The 21,558-nt window shown below is 36.4% G+C and overlaps 2 protein-coding genes across 2 annotated transcripts; one reads left to right on the top strand and one right to left on the bottom strand.

Moving 5' to 3' along the window:
* The first annotated feature begins 5,585 nt into the window (after nucleotides 1-5,585).
* Nucleotides 5,586-17,642, top strand: LOC107815701 (uncharacterized). The gene is made up of 11 exons (XM_075254481.1): nucleotides 5,586-5,843; nucleotides 5,960-5,998; nucleotides 11,601-11,692; nucleotides 13,536-13,785; nucleotides 13,961-14,080; nucleotides 14,156-14,231; nucleotides 14,546-14,754; nucleotides 14,896-15,004; nucleotides 15,250-15,342; nucleotides 15,639-15,799; nucleotides 16,878-17,642. Exons 1-11 carry the CDS (start codon nucleotides 5,670-5,672, stop codon nucleotides 17,430-17,432), a joined length of 1,878 nt encoding a protein of 625 aa, XP_075110582.1. The 5' UTR covers nucleotides 5,586-5,669; the 3' UTR covers nucleotides 17,433-17,642.
* Nucleotides 17,643-17,655: 13 nt separating this feature from the next.
* LOC107815700 (multiple C2 domain and transmembrane region protein 6-like) lies at nucleotides 17,656-21,351 on the bottom strand. The gene has a single exon (XM_016641316.2). The coding sequence runs from the start codon at nucleotides 20,964-20,966 to the stop codon at nucleotides 17,895-17,897; it is 3,072 nt and encodes a 1,023-aa protein (XP_016496802.1). The 5' UTR covers nucleotides 20,967-21,351; the 3' UTR covers nucleotides 17,656-17,894.
* Nucleotides 21,352-21,558: the final 207 nt, after the last annotated feature.

Raw genomic sequence — 21,558 nt, 5'->3', positions numbered from 1 at the left:
CTCATATAATATCCCCTGCGAAACAAAAGAACATTATTCAGAGGATTTTTGTTGGCAATTTATCTATAAAACAACAACGAAGTATGGTCATATTAAGGTGTAAATATCAACAATATAGCCTACTATCAGTTATGCAAATTATGTACTTATATTCATACAAAGAAAAGAAATATTTTAATTAACTCATCAAAATTAATATGATCTTTGTAACCTTTTTGATTCACGGGTCGGAATGGAATTCCGAGAGTTGCTGTAACTTTGTTATGTCATTTGGGATGTGTTTGCAAAATTTCAGGTCATTTGGATGTGGTTTGGTTCCTCCTAGCTCCTGAGGCTAATGTTTCATTTATTTCAGTTGCATAAAAAGACGGAGGATCTGGAGCGCCTTCGGAACGATGTTCGCCGAGCCAAGCATGAGTATGATGAGTTAAAGGCTCAGGAAGACGCTCAGGCCTCGGCGGAGAAGGGTGCTATGGCTAAAGCTTCCACCCTTGAGGTTCAGCTTTGCTTAGCTCGTGGTAATAGCTTGGTTCTGATAGAAATGATTTCGAAGCTCGAATATGAGCTTTTGAAGATAAAGGCCGATATATGTGTACTATTTTAGTACGGTCAAATTTTTGTCCTACTTCAAAAATAAAATATAGGTAGATAAACTTTCCTCCTTCATTGGCTATTTAAAATAGCCAATTACATTGAATTTTCTTTTTCAATACAGTCAGCCCAATATTTTTAAGGACTTAATAGTTTTTACTTCTAATTTATTCTAATCATGCAATCAGAAACTTTGAGAGATTCTTTTGAGAAAATTTACAAATAAAAATGTTAATAGTCGTAGAAGGTAGTTAGATTTGTGAGTACGATAAAAATGCTAATACTCTTTCTCAAGCAATAAAAGGTAATTAGACACGATTAATCAAGGGCTCATTCAGCAAACAAATGAATTTAGTAGGAAAAAAAATAACACTCAAGATACGTTTAGTGTGAAGGAAAATATTTTTCTCTAAATAAGTATTTTTCTTACTTATTTTCTTAGTAGGGTCCATTGGGTAATGGGGACTATTTATAACTCAATTGGTAACACTCAAGTTATTTTTCTTAGCTAAGTTATTTAAACCTTTAGCTTAACACGAAGTATAAAGGTGTCTCCAATCCTCACCCTAAATTATGAAAATTATAACTTGGCCCAAAGTATACATAATAGTATTTCTCATGCGGAATTTTTATATTCCTATGCCACATAGAAACCTTATTATCCTCAATGTTTAAGGTTTGACTTAATTACACTTAGTATAATAAATTATAAATTTTATACCATAATTAATTAAGGGTATAATTAATTGTACATTTATTACTCCTTAATTAAAGGAATCTACATGTTTCTCCCTCCTAACCCCTCAGTCTCACCCATGTTTTACCCACATCCACGTTCTTTTTACCATTTTCTATCTTCTGAAACCAAATTCTCCCTCTAAATTCACAGAAAATTGAAGAAACCCTTCAACAAAGTTGGTTCTCCATTTTACTCCAGTTGAAGTTCATCAATGAAAAACAACAAAGTTCATCCAAATTGAAGTCAAATCTTCAAAGTTCATACACACATTTACCTTCAGCTTCAAATTTTCTCAATGAAGAAGAACACACCTTCAAAGAGATAAGAGAGCAGCAATTCCACCATTGACAACTATTAAAAAGCTTTGAAGCTTTGAATTCAAATTTGGGTTTTCAAAAATCATTATTTGTTTTGATTGGGTGTTGTTGTAAATAATTGGGAATATATTTTGGAGTTTATATCACAATTTTGAGGGGTTTTGGTGAAGATTTAGACTTGGTTTTGGCTGAATTTCAGATTGAAACTCGAAGAAGAAGAAGAAGAAGAAGAAGAAGAAGAAGAAGAAGAAGAAGAAGAAGAAGAAGAAGAAGAAGAAGAAGAAGAAGAAGACATATTGCAGAAATTGTAGAAAAATTGTAGATAAATTGTAGACTGTTTTTTGCAGAAGATTTGAGAAGTTTTAGTCGTTTTTGATTTGTGAAAACAGAAAACAAAGCATCTACAATTTATCTACAAAATATCTACAAACTGGGTACATTGAATTTTAATATCCCAATTCTCATTCAATTATAGCTTAATTTGGTATTTTCGACATAATTGCATTATTTGCAGAGATTTTGTAGGAGTTTTAGTCATTTTGGATTTGTGAAAACAGAAAATAATGCATCTACAATTAGAATACAAATAATCTACAATTTATCTACAAAATATCTACAAACTGGGTATATTAAATTTTAATATCCCAATTCCGATTCGATTGTAGCATAATTGGCATTTTTGACGTAATTGCGTTTTTTGCAGAAGATTTGTAGATGTTTTAGCCGTTTTTTATTTGTGAAAACGGAAAACAAAGCATCTACAATCAGAATACAAATAATCTACAATTTATGTACAAAATATCTACAAACTGGTACATTGAATTTTTATATCCCAATTCTCATCCAATTGTAGCATAATTGTGTTTTCTTCTTCTTCTTCTTCGAGTTTCAATCTGAAATTCAGTCAAAAACAAGTCTAATCTTCACCAAAACCCCTCAAAATTGAGATATAAACTCCAAAATATATTCCCGATTATTTTAAACAACACCCAATCCAAACAAATAATGATTTTTGAAAACCCAAATTTGAATTCAAAGTTTTCAAGCTTTTTAATGGCTATCAATGATGAAAAATATCTGGAAGAATATTTACTTCCATAATTGTAGGCGCCTAAATAGGAATATCTGGAAGAATATGATTTGATCTGATTTACGTCAAATCTTTTTAGAATATTCTGTTCCTCAATTTTAGCTCGACAAATTAGGAATATTCAGCTACTATTAATTAGTATTTAATGATTGGTATAATAACTGTAGAAAAAATGTGGACAGGGCGGGTAAATTAGAAACTATGCACATTTTTGGTAATAAGGTTTCATATATGGTATAGGAAAGAAAAAATCTCTGCTGTATTATTAGTGTGAACATCTCAAATGAATGTTGAAATACCAAAATCTCCTTATAAAGTTGAATGACACTGTTGTCCTACTATTAAGCACTATTGGTACAATATTTTTGGACAGAAAAAATAAAAACTCATTATAATAAATACTATATTAGATTAAAAAAAACAATATAGTGAATGTTACGAAATTAGCAGCCATGGTAATAAATATTACTAATAAATTTAATTTGTTAAATGTCTCAGGCATGTGTAATAATTTTTTTAAGTTAGCATTTACATATGATAATTTATCTTCTCTTTCTATTTCTGTTAGCTTGAATATTTAGATTTTTATGATTTATTAATACAATTATTTTCTTATAAATGCAATCATAATTCAAAATATTTTTACTAATTATGTTTATGTAATATCTTTATAATATTAATTTTACATCTTAACTTTGGCATATAATTATGATAAATTAATTTTCGTGCATTTATTATTTTTATGTAAAATTCTAAGTTAATTTTATTATAAATTATAATTGTACAAAAAATATATGATCATCCCAAAAAATGAATGGTGCAAAAATAAAATATTAGATGTTACTAAAATTGAAAGGTGCAGATATAAAATATTAGATGTTGCTAAAATTGACAATACATTAAATGAAAATATATTAAAATTAGAAATACATGAAAATTGAAAATGCATTAAATTGAAACTGCGGTAAATAGCATAATAACTTAGTTGGGAGATATGTCGTTTCCAGATACACCAAAACCATTAAAGTATTGAGTGAATGAGGACGAGGATTGTTGTGGTTGTGACTGTGGATATAATGACTACATATATTATACTGCACAAAATGATAATCGAGAATGAGCATGATCTTAATACACTGATTCAAGATGATTTGGAAGGTCCACCTCCAATAGTAGAAATGACAGTAGATGAAAATCAACGATTTCAAGATTTTTTAGGTCAACATAGAAGAATCAAGGACAAAGATGCTTATTTTACATTTTGTAATGCATTAATAGATTATTTATGGGAGAATACTAGAGATTGAAGTTGAATATTTATGTAGTATTTCGAATGAATTTTATCGTTATATAATATGTATTTAATTAATCTTGTATCGCAATGATTTCGCTTTTATTTGAATTATTAGTTAATCTATAATAAATGCTTACAAATTATATTATTTAAAATTTTGTGGAATTGTTTTAATGGAAATTACAAATTAATGAAAATAAAAGATGAATTTGTTTAATGGAAATTAAAAAATAAAATTTAAATGAAAGATAATAATATAATATAGAAGAGAGAGAAGAATATTAAAAAAAAATATTCTCTTTTGGGAGAAAAAATGGGGGAATGGTTGAAGTAAGTTGTCCTCAAAATGGAAAAATTCCCATTTTGGGGATCAAAATGAGGATAAAGGTTGGAGATGCCCTTAGAAGGTACATTAAAAATCTGGGATTGTGACACTGATGTGACAACTAACCACATAATTACAAGATAGAGTCGGTGTCACCAGTGTCAATTTCCCATTTTATTATTACAACTTGTTTGGATGGTTGTTACCCGCTGTATCATATTGTTACTTTAAATACAATATATTATAACAAGCTGTTAGTTGAGCTGGGCTATTAATTGTCTGATGGGTTATAGCAAGTGTGCACCTTTACAAGTCACTCACTAGGCCCAACTACTGAAGCCCAATATCTTTCAGTTGAATAAATATTTGCAAAAAAAAGAAAAGAAGGTAAAAGTCTATTAACAATTGGTAATTGAAAAATAATTACAGTTTTAAAAAATAATCAAAATTTAACTAGTTTTTTATGTAAAGATAAAATCTGAACAAAAACACCCTTAAAAATTCAAAAAAATTCCCGCAATTAATCTTTTTAAAGAAAGTCGATACATGTTAAATAGGGGTGACAAAATACGGGGCCCAGTGAATTTTTTAGGTTTTTTTTTTCTCGAGGAATTTTCATAAAGTACTATAGTTTAGAGCTTATTTACTATAGTTTGCATAATTACCATTCATAGGTACTGTTCAATTGTTACCAACTTGTATCACTTGTATTCTAACGTGCAATGGATACATCTTGTGTCAATTGTATTCGTTCGCTCATTCTCGTAACGAATATAACCTGTATCAACTGTATTCGTTCGCGTAATTGTATTCATTCGCCCAACGAATACAATATGTATCAACAGTAACCAATGCAGAATACAATGGTGTATTCGTTTGCGCAATAAATAGAACTAACAAAAAATGCATAATGCAGAAAAATAAAACATTCTTGTCGAGAGCCGAACTCAAGCTAACTAAACGAACGCTCTAACCAACTAAGGTACGAGAGCTTTTTGCTCTCTAGTTAAAACAATAAATCTCTTGTTTCACGAATTTGCTATAAAATTTAATATAGCTACGAATTATAAATTTACTGAAAATATAGCTACGAATGGTATATACAATGTATATGTTTGAGGTGTCGCATAATTATTTATTTTTTTTGGATGAGTAGTGCTTTGCTTGGGCCAAAAATATTGGATCAACACTTACAAACAAAAGATTTCGTTGGGCCCAAATAGGAGTTGACCCATACCACTCTGAAGTCCGAACCCTTTGAGCTTCTCGTCTTCGACACAAATCTCTCTCTCACGCACGCTGCTGTGCATCAAATGGAAGACATTGAAGATTTACTTGCGGGTGCCGGCGCCGGAGTGCCTCCAGGGTTCCGGTTACCGGTTCCGGCGGCCGTTGGAGTCAATCCAAAACAAAGGAAAAAGAACGGTGTAACGAATAAGCTAACAGTAGTGCAAGACTCTTCTGCACCCAAAATACCTGGCACTCAGGTAACCTTTTTCGTCCTTTTGCAGAACCCCTTTTACTCATTAGTTGAATTTTGTAGTTTGTACTGTGTATTCTTATTTGATTATGATTTATATCTGTCAATATGAATATTTTGCAGACTATTTACATCAAGACTTTTGGATGTTCTCATAATCAGGTACATTGTTTGTTCACTTAATTATGCCCATGTTGATAATGTTGAAGTTTGGCAAAATGCCAAAGTCCCACATCGGTTGGGAGAAGAGTTTGGGAGATTTTCCCTTGTAAAAGAAGGCCTAATGTTTAGGATTTAAACACACCTCTCATTTGTCTTCTCACCTGTTTAAGTCATTTGTATCTTCTCTCTTTAGTATTATTTCACTTGTATTTTGGAGTGGAATAAAATATTGGTTGTGTCTGAGGAGTAGGCAAAATTAGCCGAACCTCGTAAATTCTGGTGTTCCTTTTATTGTTGCTTTATTGTCTTATTTATTATTTGGTGGCTGTCATAATTTTTGGTATAGTAGTTGTGACTTATTCACACTATATACATTTGGCTTCCGCAACAATTGGTATCGGAGCCAAGGTACTGTCTAAGTATGCTCTGTGGTTGCAGCATAGTCTGATCTTCCACATCAGAAAAGATTTATCTTGGTAATTGAGTCAAGGTTCTGTCTGAGTATGCTCCGTGGTTGCAGCTTAGTCTGATCTTCTACATCAGAAAAGGAAATAATCTTGATTTGTGTCGTCAGCTATTAAATAATATTTGTGTCAAATATGAGAGACAATAAACAAGAAGAATCTACATCAAGTGTCAACAATACGTCATCATTGGCATCTTCGCTTATGACAAGAATTGTGTCAAATGCGAAATTTGCGGTAGAAATTTTTGACGGGTCCGGGCATTTTGGGATGTGGCAAAGCGAGGTTCTAGATGTCCTTTTTCAACAAGGGCTAGATCTTGCCATTGAAGAAAAGAGACCAGATGTTATTGGAGAAGAAAATTGGAAAATTCTCAACCGTGTTGTTTGCGGTACCATTCGATCCTACCTTGCTAGAGAGCAGAAATATCCATACACAAAGGAAACTTCTGCAAGTAAATTATGGAAAGCACTGGAGGATAAATTTTTGAAGAAAAATAGTCAAAATAAATTGTACATGAAGAAGAGACTATTTCACTTCACCTATGTTCCTGGTACCACGATGAATAAACATATCACCAGTTTCAATAAGTTGGTCACAGATTTGCAAAATATGAATACAACTTATGATGATGGTGACTTGGCCTTGATGTTGTTGGCGTCACTTCCTGATGAGTACGAGCACCTTGAAACTACTCTACTCCATGGAAATGACGAAGTTTCTCTCAGAGAAGTTTGTTCGGCTTTGTATAGCTATGAACAAAGAAAGCGAGAAAAACAGAAGGGCAGAGAAGGAGAAGCACTATTTGTGAGGGGTCGTCCTCAAAATCAAACGAGGACAAAGAAGGGAAGATCCAAGTCAAGATCCAGACCCAGCAAAGATGAATGTGCCTTTTGTCGAGAAAAAGGGCACTGGAAGAAAGACTGTCCGAAGTTGAAAAATAAGGCCAAACATAACAATGGAAAGGCCATTATGGATTCAAATGTAGCTGATTGTGATGATTCAGACTTCTCATTAGTTACAACAGAGTCATCAACATCATCAGACATATGGTTGATGGACTCGGCTTGTAGCTATCATATGTGTCCCAATAGGGACTGGTTTGTGGAATTTCAAGAAGGAGAATATGGAGTCATCCACACAGCGGATAACAGCCCTCTTACCTCATATGGCATTGGTTCAATACGATTAAGGAACCATGATGGAATGATCAGAACATTAACAGATGTTCGATTTGTACCGGATTTGAAGAAAAATCTCATCTCTGTAGGAGCCCTAGAATCAAAAGGGTTCAAAATCATTGCAGAAAATGGAGTGATGAGAGTATGCTCCGGTGCACTAGTGGTAATGAAGGCTAATCGGAAGAATAATAATATGTACCGCTATCGTGGCAGTACAGTTATTGGGACAGCGACAGTGACATCCAGTGACGACAAAGAGGCAGAAGCAACCAAGCTATGGCACATGCGCTTGGGACATGCTGGAGGAAAATCCTTGAAAACTCTATCAGATCAAGGATTGTTAAAAGGAGTAAAGGCTTGCAACTTGGAGTTTTGTGAGCATTGTGTCAAAGGGAAACAGACAAGGGTTAAATTTGGTACAGCGATCCATAATACTAAAGGCATTTTGGATTATGTACACTCTGATGTTTGGGGTCCTTCCAAAACACCTTCATTGGGTGGGAAACACTATTTTGTAACCTTTGTTGATGATTTTTCTCGAAGAGTGTGGGTGTATACAATGAAAAACAAAGATGAAGTGCTGGGAATTTTTCTCAAATGGAAGACGATGATGGAGAATCAAACAGGCAGGAGGATCAAGTGTATTCGCACAGACAATGGAGATGAATACAAAATGATCATTTCAATAAGGTCTGTGAAAATGATGGCATCGTCCGACACTTCACTGTTAGACATACACCACAACAGAATGGAGTGGCAGAACGTATAAACCGGACCTTGCTGGAGAAGGTACGGTGTATGTTATCCAATGCTGGCTTGGGCAAAGAATTTTGGGCTGAGGCAATTACATATGCATGCCACCTCATTAATCGTCTACCATCTGCTGCTATTGATGGCAAGATACCATTTGAAAAATGGTATGGAAAGCCTGTTGTAGATTATGACTCTTTGCACGTGTTTGACTCAACTGCATATTATCATGTGACAGAGTCAAAATTGGATCCAAGGGCAAAGAAAGCTATTTTTATGGGAATTACTTCTGGAGTCAAAGGATATCGTTTATGGTGTCCTATGACAAAGAAAGTAATATTCAGCAGGGATGTTACCTTTGATGAATCTGCTGTGGTAAATAAGGTAACAGAAGATACCAAACAAAATGAAGGTGCTTCTAAGCAGGTGGAGTTTGAGGGAAAATTTATTTTTCCTACACAAGAAGCAGAGGAGGAAACAAATGAAGATTACCCTCTGGAAGGAGAGCCAGTAGAGGAGATTCCAACTCAGGGACCTCAACAACAACTTTAATCAATAGCAACCAGCAGGCCAAAAAGAACAATAACGAAACCTATTCGTCTCATAGAGACGGTTGCTTGTGCAACCTCAATTGTAGTTGATGATGTTCCTACCACTTATAAAGACGCTGTCCAAAGTTCAGAAGAAGATAAGTGGAGGATTGCCATGAATGATGAAATACAGTCGCTTCATCAGAATCATACATGGAGATTGGCCAATCTCCCGAAGGGAAAGAAAGCAATTGGGTGCAAATGGGTATTTGCAAAGAAGGAAGGATTTCCTAACCAAGTAGATGTTCGCTACAAAGCAAGATTGGTGGCCAAAGGATATGCTCAAAAGGAGGGAATTGATTACAATGAAGTGTTTTCTCTAGTTGTAAAACATTCCTCCATTAGAATTATGTTGGCTTTAGTAGAACAATTGGATTTGGAACTAGTTCAGATGGATGTAAAAACTGCATTTTTACATGGAAACTTGGAGGAGGAAATCTACATGACTCAGCCAGAAGGATTCAAAGTTGCTGGAAAAGAAAATATGGTATGCAAACTTGAAAAATCGTTGTACGGATTGAAACAATCTTCTAGACAATGGTACAAGCGATTTGACGAGTTTATGTTGCGGCAAAGGTACAAGAGAAGCAAATACGATCATTGTGTGTATTTGCGCAAGCTTAAAGATGGTTCCTTTGTATATCTTCTCCTATATGTTGATGATATGTTGATAGCTTTCAAGAATTCGGAAGAAATTGATAAGTTGAAGATTCAACTGAAGAAGGAGTTCGAGATGAAGGATTTGGGTGAGGCAAAGAAAATTCTTGGCATGGAGATAATAAGAGATAGACGTTCAAAGAAACTCTGTTTATCTCAGAAAGAATATTTGAAGAGAGTACTGCAGCGTTTTGGCATAGATGAGAAGACTAAGCCGGTTAGTACTCCACTTGCTCCCCATTTTAAGCTGAGTACTACTATGTCGCCAAAGGATGAAGCTGAACGAGAGTATATGTCAAAAGTACCATACGCAAATGTTGTTGGTAGCTTGATGTATGCAATGGTCTGTACGAGACCTGACATTTCACAAGCTGTTGGAGTTATTAGCAGATATATGCATAATCCAGGAAAGGAGCATTGGCAAGCTGTGAAGTGGATTCTACGGTATATTCATAATACTGTAGATGTTGGGTTAGTTTTTGAGCAGGAAGACAATCAGTCTGTAGTTGGATATTGTGACTCAGATTTTGCGGGTGATCTGGACAAACGAAGATCAACTACTGGTTATGTGTTTACTTTTGCAAAGGCACCAATTAGTTGGAAGTCTACTTTGCAGTCAACAGTTGCTTTGTCTACAACAGAGGCAGAGTACATGGCTATTACAGAGGCTGTGAATGAGGCAATTTGGCTTCAAGGATTGCTAAAGGAGCTTGGTGTTGAACAAAAAGGTATCACAATTTTTTGTGATAGTCAAAGTGCTATTCAATTAGCGAAGAACCAAGTTTATCATGCAAGGACGAAGCATATTGATGTTCGGTATCATTTTGTACAAGAAATCATAGAAGAAGGTGGAGTCACGATGAAGAAAATTCATACTACAGAGAATCCTGCTGATATGCTGACAAAAGTAGTGACTACGATCAATTTTCAACATTGTTTGGATTTGATCAACATTGTTGAACACTGAAGATTGAAGATGAAGACACAACCAAAATTTGTTATTGAGAAAGAATTGAAGATGTGGAATTTTGCCAAGGTGGAGATTTGTTGAAGTTTGGCAAAATGCCAAAGTCCCATATCGGTTGGGAGAAGAGTTGGGGGGGGATTTTTCCCCCTATAAAAGAAGGCCTAATGTTTAGGATTCAAACACACCTCACATTTGCCTTCTCATCTGTTTAAGACATTTGTATCTTCTCTTTTTAGTATTATTTCACTTGTATTTTGGAGTGGAATAAAATATTGGTTGTGTCCGAGGAGTAGGCAAAATTAGCCGAACCTCGTAAATTCTGGTGTTCCTTTTATTGTTGCTTTATTGTCTTATTTATTATTTGGTGGCTGTCATAATTTTTGGTATAGTAGTTGTGACTTATTCACACTATATACATTTGGCTTCCGCAACAGATAACAATATGATTTTTCTGATATTTCTTAGGAGTATCATTGATCAAAAGTTTCACTTTTTCTGAAAAGCTTGTTTAAGATATGATTTTTCCGCAAGAAAGACTTGTGACTTATGTGTATTTATGTTTTTTTTATGAGGGATAACTTCTTGTGAACTGTAAAATGAATGGTAAAATTCAACCTTATATTAATGAAGACAACAATGTTTACTTAGTTGCCAAGGGTAAAAACCAGAAAATCTTTGACGTCATAGAACAAGTAATTCACTGCTAAAGCTTGGTCAAATTGCATAGATTGAAGGGGTTTCATCAGCGTAATTATATCTTCCGCACCAAGTTGATCTACCAAAGATGGAGAACAAATTTGCTAGCAATCTAGCTTAATTTGTCTCTAGTAGTCCAAGACTTCAATAAACTTACCTATGAATTATGATTGTTAAAACAATCATTATGTGAACCACCAACTTCGAGACCCTGCATCTACTTTGCTCAGCTATTGTCAATTGAATTTTAGTTCCTTTTGCATTTGTTTTGATTATCTTACATCCTGCTTCTGGCAGAGTGATTCTGAATATATGGCCGGTCAGCTTTCAGCTTTTGGTTATGCTCTGAGTGATAACCCTGATGAGGCAGACCTGTGGATGATAAATACGTGAGACCTTTTTCCTTTTATTTTTTCAGTATTCATTCTTGTCTTTGGTCTTCGTCTGGAGATAAGAAAGATTTTGCTCAATTTTTATTTTGTAAGGTGATACATTTGCATGGCTAGAAATGAATACTTGTTAAGAGGCTTAGGGCTCATGACTTGTGTTTTCTCTGGTACCCTTCATCTATTTCATCTTCACCACCTAATAGGAGATTGCATCTTTTTATCAATTTAAAATTAGGGAAGGCATTTTCTCATTGTAACGAATTGATTTGATGTGGATATTGTATTCAAATGTAAAAAGTTTTGACCTTTTCGGAAGTTGGTGGATCAATAGAGTCAGGAAATTTTGTTTTGGCTAGGGTCTTAAGAAAAAAAGTGCAAAATGCAACAAGCCTCCCAGTGCTTTAAGCGAGAAGCGGAAAAAAGCGCATAATTACCCCCAAAAAGGTGCAGCAATTACCAAAAAAAAGGGAATTTAGTTCTACCTTATAATAAAAGGGGAATCTAGTTCTTATAACATCAAAGTTGATATTACTTCATTAATTTAAAAAAATAGACAGCAATGACAACATAATCCCAACAACTCAAATTAAATATCAACCCATTGGGAGATACGTGTACTTAAAAAACCTTATTTCCAGTTTTTAATTTATCATCCATAGAAAGGAATTAATTTACAACAATAACTTTCGTATTTAATTGTTTTAGGAACTTTTCCAAATTCCTATAATAAGTTTTAATTGCAAGTGTATTTTTTATTTCCCTAATATCAGTTCAGAAATAAAGAATTTGACTATAAATAAAGAGTTAGAGAATAGAAACCTTAATAGATAATAGACAAGAAAAGTAGAGAGTTGAATCCCAAATATGTAGAGGACAAAAGGTTCTATTGTTATCCTCCTTTTCTTCCTTTTTCCCTAATCTGCTGTCGTATATGAATATTTGAAATTTAACTGCCTGTATCACTTGTATTTCTGGAAAGATGGGAATACTATCTTTAATCTGCATGATGTGCTAAACTTGCTAGAATATTTAGGAATTTGATGTAATGAAGTGTAGCTTCCTTTTTTTCTGAAATATCCCAGTATCAGCTTGATACTGTTTTATCTAATAAAATCTTACCTTATCACAAAAAAGAAAAAATGAAGAAGCGTTAATTCTTGCTCTAATTGTTTTGTGCTTTACTGCATGAAGCCTCTTTGACGTTGCTTTGCTTTATCCATGAGAAGATATGACTCCTTGTTTTGCATTGCTCCATCGCTTTTAATAACGATGGAGTTGACTCAGTTTGTTCATACCCGAGTCATGTTATTGGTGTTGACAAGTGAGATTGCTCAAGTGGCCAGAGCAATCCACTTCCAACCAAGAGGTTGAGGGTTTGAGTCACAAATGGAGCAAAGTGGGAGAAGAGTGCCATTGTTGACTCCTTGAGACAGAGAGATTTGGAGGGTGATGATTTCAAAAAAGAAAAAAGGGAAGAAGAAGATCATGTTATTGATGTTTTTCCTCGGATATTGGGTCTACTCATGCCTTTGGTTTGATTTATGTCATATTCTTTTCATATAAAAGCAAATGAATGCACTGCGTCTTATCCACGTATTTTAGTTCATGTTTGTGGTTTTAATGAATCCTAGGCTTGCTTCCAACACTTTGAATCAAGATGCTAGTGCATTATACACAAAAGTTAAACAAATTGTTTTCAAGTAGGTTTTTGTGCTTGCGTGCATAAGCTCAGCAGGTTATTGCTGGGCTGCTAGTAAGATCTGGCTGCTGTAGCTCAAGTTTCTCTAAAGGAACTCTGTATTAAAATTAGTTAATTTCAGCTCATACTTCTCATGTGATGCAGCTGCACAGTTAAATCTCCTAGTCAATCTGCCATGGATACTCTTATAAGTAAAGGCAGAAGTGCGAAAAAGCCATTGGTTGTAGCAGGTTGCGTTCCTCAAGGAAGCCGTAATCTGAAGGAGCTAGAAGGAGTTAGTATAGTAGGAGTTCAGCAGATTGACCGTGTGGTTGAAGTTGTGGAAGAAACTTTGAAAGGTCACGAAGTTCGTCTTCTAACCCGGAAGACATTACCAGCACTTGATCTTCCAAAGGTGCAGATTTTAAATAATTTGCTATTCATTTACCAAACAAAAACATATTGTATTTATTTGAGTCTAGGACCTGCTTGATTTGTTACCATAGAAATCAGTTCCCATATATTTGTTAATTTTCTATCTAAATCATTTGGAATTTATCTATCTAAACCACTTGGAATATATCTTACAGGTACGAAAAAACAAGTTTGTTGAGATTCTTCCAATAAATGTTGGTTGTTTAGGTGCTTGTACTTATTGCAAGACGAAGCATGCCCGTGGTCATTTAGGAAGTTACACAGTTGACAGCCTTGTAAGTCCCATTTATATATGCAGAAAAATGTGTATTTTGAATTTTCTAGCTTTTTGATTCAGAATCTTAATTTAGGTGGGCCGAGTAAAAAATGTCATTGCTGATGGAGTGAGAGAGATCTGGCTGAGTAGTGAAGACACTGGAGCTTATGGTAAATTTGCCTTGTTACCTTAAAATATGTGCTACTACTAAATAATGAATTATTTCACTCTTTATAAAACTTTAAGCTTTTCTTTTTTTCTTTCATTCAACATCTGAAAGAAAAAGAGAAAAAGAGAGGGAGAGTGTGTGTGGGGTCTTCTGTTTTAATAACTACTATTATCTTGATTTGGTTAGTATAGTAGTATTGGCAATAAACTCAAGCTGTGAACAGTATACAAGCTGTAGTTGGCGATAGTGTTGTGACATATTTAGAGTGTGGGGCACAAGCATAACAGACTTGGTATTTCTTTCTCAATTTTGCAGGTCGTGACATTGGAGTAAATCTTCCTATCCTATTGAATGCTATAGTTGCAGAGCTTCCTTTGGATGGAAGTACAATGCTCCGAATTGGGATGACCAATCCTCCTTATATTCTCGAGCACCTGAAGGAGATAGCTGATGTCTTACGCCATCCATGTGTGTATACTTTTCTTCATGTGCCAGTTCAGTCGGGTAGTGATTCGGTCTTGAGTGTAAGTTTGAATTACATAATATTTATTAACTTTGTTTGGTTTTGAACAACCTATGTGAAATATCCCTTATAATGTTATTGCGAAGGGAGTTAGTTGTTCATAATAAAACTATCATCTTTTTTCTCTGTCCACCAATTTCAGGCAATGAATCGTGAATACACTGTGGGTGAGTTCAGGAAGGTGGTGGATACATTAATGGAACTGGTCCCTGGGATGCAGATTGCGACGGATATTATTTGTGGATTTCCTGGTATGTGTCTGCACATCCCTGGAGTGAGTTTTGGAATCAAATAACTTGAAGCTTGATATTTTAGAAGAGAGGATTCTTTCTGAATAAGGAAATGATACATCCTTCAGACTATCGAACTGAAAGTTTTTGATATTTTCAATGGTTCAGCTTCATCAAGAGTTCAGCCTTAAAACCTGAAGATGTTTGATCAATTCTGCTGCCCGAAATCTTGCACACAGTTTGATGCCTTTTTCCCTGCATTGCAGGTGAAACTGATGAAGATTTTGGTCAGACCGTTGACCTTATTAAGGACTACAAGTTAGCTCAAGTTCATATATCACAGTTCTACCCTAGGCCTGGTATGTTGCTTTTCAGTTTATCAATTGTCAGTATTTGTCTTGATATAGTTGTCAGAAAAATAAAGGAAAAAGATTTCTTCTCTTTTATCCACTTTGAAGAAAATTATAGCAAAAAGGCTCTAGCTATTGCATAAACATGTGAGAGATGTTGAAGCCTTTTCTTCAGCCAATTCATTCTGGATAATTATACTTGCAAGTGCGCTTCATCATATGCAATAATTTGGAACTATATAGATGTATCCAAAGTCTCCGAACGTCTCACTATTGCTTAAGTGACTATCACAAATCTATGTCAGGCACTCCTGCTGCAAGAATGAAGAAGGTTCCTAGTAATGTGGTGAAGCAACGGAGCCGTAAGTTAACCGCTGTATTCGAGTCCTTTACTCCATATACTGGAATGGAAGGCAAAGTAGAGAGGATATGGATTACTGACATAGCTTCAGATGGAATTCACTTGGTAAGCATCATAGAAGCCAGTGATCTGGATAACTGCAGTGACAGCATTCCCACTTTTATTATCACTTCCGGTACTGGCAGGGGCAATTACCTTCGCACGTACCCCTTCTAATTCTTTTTCTAATACTAAGGCCGCATATCTGTACTCATTAGCGCCTAAGAGCAAGGAAGTCTCAACTCCCCAATCCCCCAGGGTGAGGGGTGAACTTCTGTCTGAACTTCTGTCTGATTCAATCTCATCTATTGCTGCTTTCGAATCGGCTGAAAGAGTATTTTGATATCACTTAGGAGAAGTATAGGGAAACAAATGCTGCTGGAAAAAAAGATAGAAGCAGCATTGGTGCGGGATGGGTTCCCCCCATATAGTTCTGGCTTGGAGGTCAGAAATCTGCGGCCTACTCTTTAACCACCCTACTAGGGGCCTCCGTTTTAATTTATGTGAACCTGTTTGACTGAGCACGGAATTTAAGAAAAAATGAAGATTTTTAGAATTTGTGGTCCTAAACAAGTCAAAAAGGGGTCCAGAATATTTATGTGGTTATAAATGCTTCTCATTACAGGTAGAGTTGAAAATTTAAGCTAAATTGTTTCCAAATTTAGAAAGGGGTCATTCTTTTTGGAACAGACCAAAAAGTAAATAGGTTCACATAAACTGGGACAGAGGGAGTATTTTTTACTCTTCTAAAGCCCTCTCAATCTAGATGCAGTTGTTTGCGGAGACATGATAATATTTCCTTTACTTTTGGTGAAATCGTTTCTTTTTCTTTTTTGAAGTATAGTACTCCTACTTGGTGAGATTTTGTTTATGTATTCCCAAATTAGTCCTTAAGATCAAGAAACTGAAGACATGTTTTGATCATATGCATGCCCCTATCTCCTACTCGTAGTTTCATGTGTGTGACTAATGAGCAAGTTGCCCTAGCGAAAAAAATTAAAGAAGAGTGCTCAAATCTGATATACATTTCATACTCCATGCCAATAGAATGACTTTCATCATTCATAGTATGATTTTGTATGTTACGTGCAAATAGCTTCATTCCCGCGACTAACTCTCTTATTTTCCTCAATGACCTGTCTAGGTGGGTCACACTAAGGGATACATTCAGGTGCTGGTGATTGGTCCAGAAAGCATGCTGGGTACCTCAGCTATGGTGAAGATAACATCCGTAGGTAGATGGTCAGTCTTCGGAGAAGTGATCGAGATCATCAGCCACAATAATAAGGAAGTTGGTTCACATGAGAAAGTTGATGAAAAGTGCTCCCCATGCGCCAATTCAGAAGAAGCTTGTGCCTGTTCAAAAGAGCAAGAACTTGGTTCTTCTTGTGGAACAACTAGTTGCTGCAGTCAAAGTCCAATGCAGGAAACAACAACACTGCTGAAGAATGAACCGAAGCAAGATGATCAAGGTAGCAGAAACTTAATTGGATGGTTTCTAAGGAATCGTAAGAATCATTCTTCCAAAAAGATGGACTTGGCCGGGTTAGAGTCCAAGGAGAAGAAGCAAATACAGGATTTAGGTCGCCAGAGCGCTTGGGGTCCTGTTGATATAGCTCTTCTTAGTGGAATATTATTGAGCTTGTTCACAATAGTAGCTCTATTTTTGAATCTTGGATCTAGGAGTTTGTCATCTTAAGTAAATCAATTTTGTATCCTTGATTTTTGCCATAAGTTGCAGAGAGACCAGGGCAAATGCAGTTTGTTGTAGGAACGACTAATATGATGGCTTTTGTGTAAACGATGTGGTATATACACTTTGCTATAACAACAGTAATTTCTCTCTGTTGTTTTTTTCTGTAACCAGTTTAATTGACATTAGCAATGAAAGTAATTTGAGAATTGAAAATGAGGAACACTTGTTATCAGCAATGAATATGCATTTCTTTTTTACATCTAAATGAGAAAAACAATTATATTCTACAACCTCATAGAATGATTTCCAATATCAGCCAAAAAGCAAGAAAATGACTTGTTATCTAATAATACAGGATGGGGGAGCATGAAACTGCTCTTTCATTTGTTTATTCTACTTATTCACTGAACCCATATATCTATTTTACACTTGAATAAATAGATAAGGTGAAACATTAACAGCATCTCACAAAAGCATATCAGACTTGGATGGTAATCTCTTGAAGAAGTTGACAGGTACTGATGGCAGCTTGCTCCTGAATCGCGGGTGGCGCAACCAGTAAAGGCCTGCGAGCACCGCCACCACTTGGAATGGAGTAACATACAGAAACACAGCCCAGATCAATGCAAGGATTATAAATATAGCAGTACCCCTTGGATCCCGCCAGCTTAGTATGGCAAGAGCCCTTTCACCTTGTGTTGCCAGATCTCCAACCACAGTTTGCACCCTCCCCGCCACGCTCCTTAGCCGATCATACCTCATTCTCACCAACTCCGTAGGCCGGGAAGTTGGGAATGTATCGAATTCCTCATCCAGTTCATCTGGGTGTGCGTTTTCAGCTTGCGAAAGACGAGAGTCCATGTGGGGTGGAGCTCTAGGTCTAAACCTGTAGTTCCACAAGCCAATTACAAACAGGTAGAGGAAAATTGTTGGCAAAATGAGTTCTGGGTAGCAAACCAATATCAAGAAGAGCACATGGACAAGGATAGTTGTCAAAGGGTTTCTCCAATTGCAAATGCCATCAAACCATCGACAAACTGCTGATATCCCAGAAAGAAGTGACATTATACGAAAGAAATTAGCTTTGCTTCTTCTGAGGCTGAACATATGGTAATCTACATCCAGCATATACTCAACAACCTCCCTTCTGAGAGGTGGCTCTGCCCTGGCCAATCTTGCAGCCACTATCTGCATTGCCTGGTGCCGCAACCAATCAATGTGCCTAACAGAAATGGGCTGTACATAATGCATCTTCGGCAGCAACGGCCTCCCGTATTGTGCTACCATGTTCACCCAAGCTGTACAAGTGAACCTTATTGCCAAATGAAGCTCCCCGTGTTTCCTTAAACCAGAGGGTGTAAGAACCAGCAATGGGTAAAAATGTGTATAGATCCGATCAGTTTCCAGAGTCGATAACCTAACTCTCACCTTACCAATTCTTTGATCTCTAGCTTCATGATTACCATTGATGTGGCAATTGTCGAACACCCCAATGGTGACCACGGTACATGGATCAAACACTTCCCAAGAGAACTGCTCGTTCCATCGAGGAGCCAGAGTGTCAATGAGTGTTCTTGTTCGAACCCATTTGTTCCCATACTTAGCTACACAATATGCATCTGTCATTCGACCATCTTTACCCTTCATTGGCAGCAGATTCTTGGCGCTGAGAATACCTAATTCAAGAATTCCAATACTCGCCTTTCTCAAGTGCTTCGATGATGGTTGAAGATCACTACTAAAATGTGTGGACTCATCAAGAACATGGTAACCAGCATCTATCCAAATCCGAAGGTGAATCTTGCTAGAGAACTTCACTTCTTTCTTCTTCTCATCATCATCTGCTGCATGAGAAGGCTTAAGAAGATTGAACCATACAGCATCTGGTAGCTTGGCATTATCCACTCTGGTCGGAATATTTCTAACCGATATCATAGCCCTGCCAATCACTTCATCTTTTCCCGGTCCAACTCTATCCACAACATCCATGATCAGATACTCCTCAAAAGGCTCAGATGCAACAAACATAAGCTCCTCATTCCACACAGGATTAATGTGTCTCATTGGTGAAGGCTTCGTAGTCCTGCCCTGATGCCCAAGCTGTAACTTCACATAAGCCTCAGGCATTCGGCTTCTATCTGATGGCAGAAGATCCTGAGCTTCAATAATATGAACCCTTAGATAATACAATTTAGGCGAAAAATACACTTTGGACCGTGTATTAGTCAAACTTTGTTGACTAGCCAAATGAGCATCAGAATGCCAAGCCTCGGGAAAAGCCTCATCAGCTTGAGTTCCCATCCAAACAGCAAGCATAATTTCACCTTGCGAAACCTTCTCCCCTTTCTTATTCACCAACCTATACCACTGCGGCGCTAAAGGACTATCGGGTGGAACACGAAGAGGGACTTCAACAATATCAAACACAACTTTTCCAACAATATCATCCTTCCCAAAATCCTTATCCTTCACAGTAACTTCAATCAAATTAGACTGCAATCTTTCTTTTGAGAAGGCAAAAACACTGTTCCAAACAGGGTATTGATTCTTCTCATAATGCCTTGTAACACCTTTATAATTCCCAACTTTCACCTCAACATAAGGATCAAGACTCCCTGACATATCCATAACAGGAAGATCCCTAGCTTTCACAACATTAATATACAAAAAATGCATTTGTTCAACCAAATCATAAGTACTAGCAGTCTTATCTCTACCCCAATATCCCATTCTAGCAGCCAAAGGTGGCCTAGTTTCAACCAACCCAAATTCAGGCCTTGGACCACCAGGCATTTGCATCTGCATTACATTACTAGCCATAGGTCCACCACCCTTTGCAAAATCAGCCCTTGTCTCAACTACCACCGGTCTCTCCGCCGGGGGAGGCGGAGGACCCGCCGACACCGGCGCCGGTGCCGGAATAGAATGAAAAGTCCTTACTTCTGGTTCCTTTTTCTTCTTCATCTTCTTGATTTCAGTCTCCTTCATATACTGTTGTTCTTCAAAATTGTTGTTGGTGTTAATTTCTTGAAATGGAGCAAATGGGGTTGTTCTATTTTCACCAGTACTCACATTCTGCTCCTCAGTTTGAAAATTCTCCGGCGGCAGAACCCCATTATCACCACCAATATCAGCATCAGCAGAACCAAGAAAAGCAAAGATTTTTAAGGCAATATCACCTTTAATATGTGAAAAGATACCTCTTTTATCAAGAGGGTATCTTTGAACTAAAGCTTCAGACTCATTAAAAGGAACAGAAGAACCAGAAATCTTGACACGACCAAGGAAATTCTTGTGGTGACCATGTTTTTGGTCATTATAAACATAGACAGAGATTGTCTGGTTTTCAAAATCTCTTGGATTCTTGATATTGAACACAAGTTTTTCATTCCATTGTGGGTTGAGATCTTTGGTTTTAGTTTGAGTTCTTTGGCGTTGTTCATCAAAGTCTACTTCAACAAAAGGACTTGCTGAGCCTTGACCATCTTTAGGCATCAAATCACTTGCATCAAGAACTTCTACTATTAACTTAGCCATCAAAACCAATAAAGTTTGCTTCTTTGGTTTTGTTAAAGAGTAGAAAATAATCAAGAAATTTTGGTCGGTAGAGTGTAAAAAAAGTGTTCTTTTTAGTCCCCTGGTTGGTGTGTGTGTTGTGGGGGGGGGGGGGGGTTGTAAAGAGTAGAATTGAAGGAAAAGGAGAAGAGGAATGGAGAAGAATCGTAGGCGGTGGGGGAGATATTGGAAAAGAAGGGAAGAGTTTTGGGGCGGGGGGGTGGGGGAGTAGGAGTGTGAAATTTTGGTGGAGGGGATGAATATTTTTGGTTGAAAGTGGTAGGGGCCTGTCAAAAGTCTTTGGTATATCTCTTCAGATTCAAAATAGTGACAGAAACAAAAGCAAAAGTTTCCTAAAATACCACCCAAGGTTAATTTCTTAGGATGGGAGTCTTTCTTTTTTTTTTTTTTTTTTTTGGGGGGGGGGGGTGTTTGAGGTGGGGGTAGGGGGGAAGAAGTCCTTTTGGTATGGAAGTCATTTTTTGGGTACAAGGGAAGTTGAGAATTTGAAAGGTTGAATTCTCTTGTGTGGGGTTTGGAATTAATATGGAAGGAATTGTAATTAAAGAAGAGG

The sequence above is a fragment of the Nicotiana tabacum genome, chromosome 6 (assembly GCF_000715075.1).
Source record: "Nicotiana tabacum cultivar K326 chromosome 6, ASM71507v2, whole genome shotgun sequence".
NCBI classification, from domain to species: Eukaryota; Viridiplantae; Streptophyta; class Magnoliopsida; order Solanales; family Solanaceae; genus Nicotiana; species Nicotiana tabacum.
Note: the sequence above shows the minus strand (reverse complement) of the source record. Positions and strands in the feature narration are given on the sequence as shown.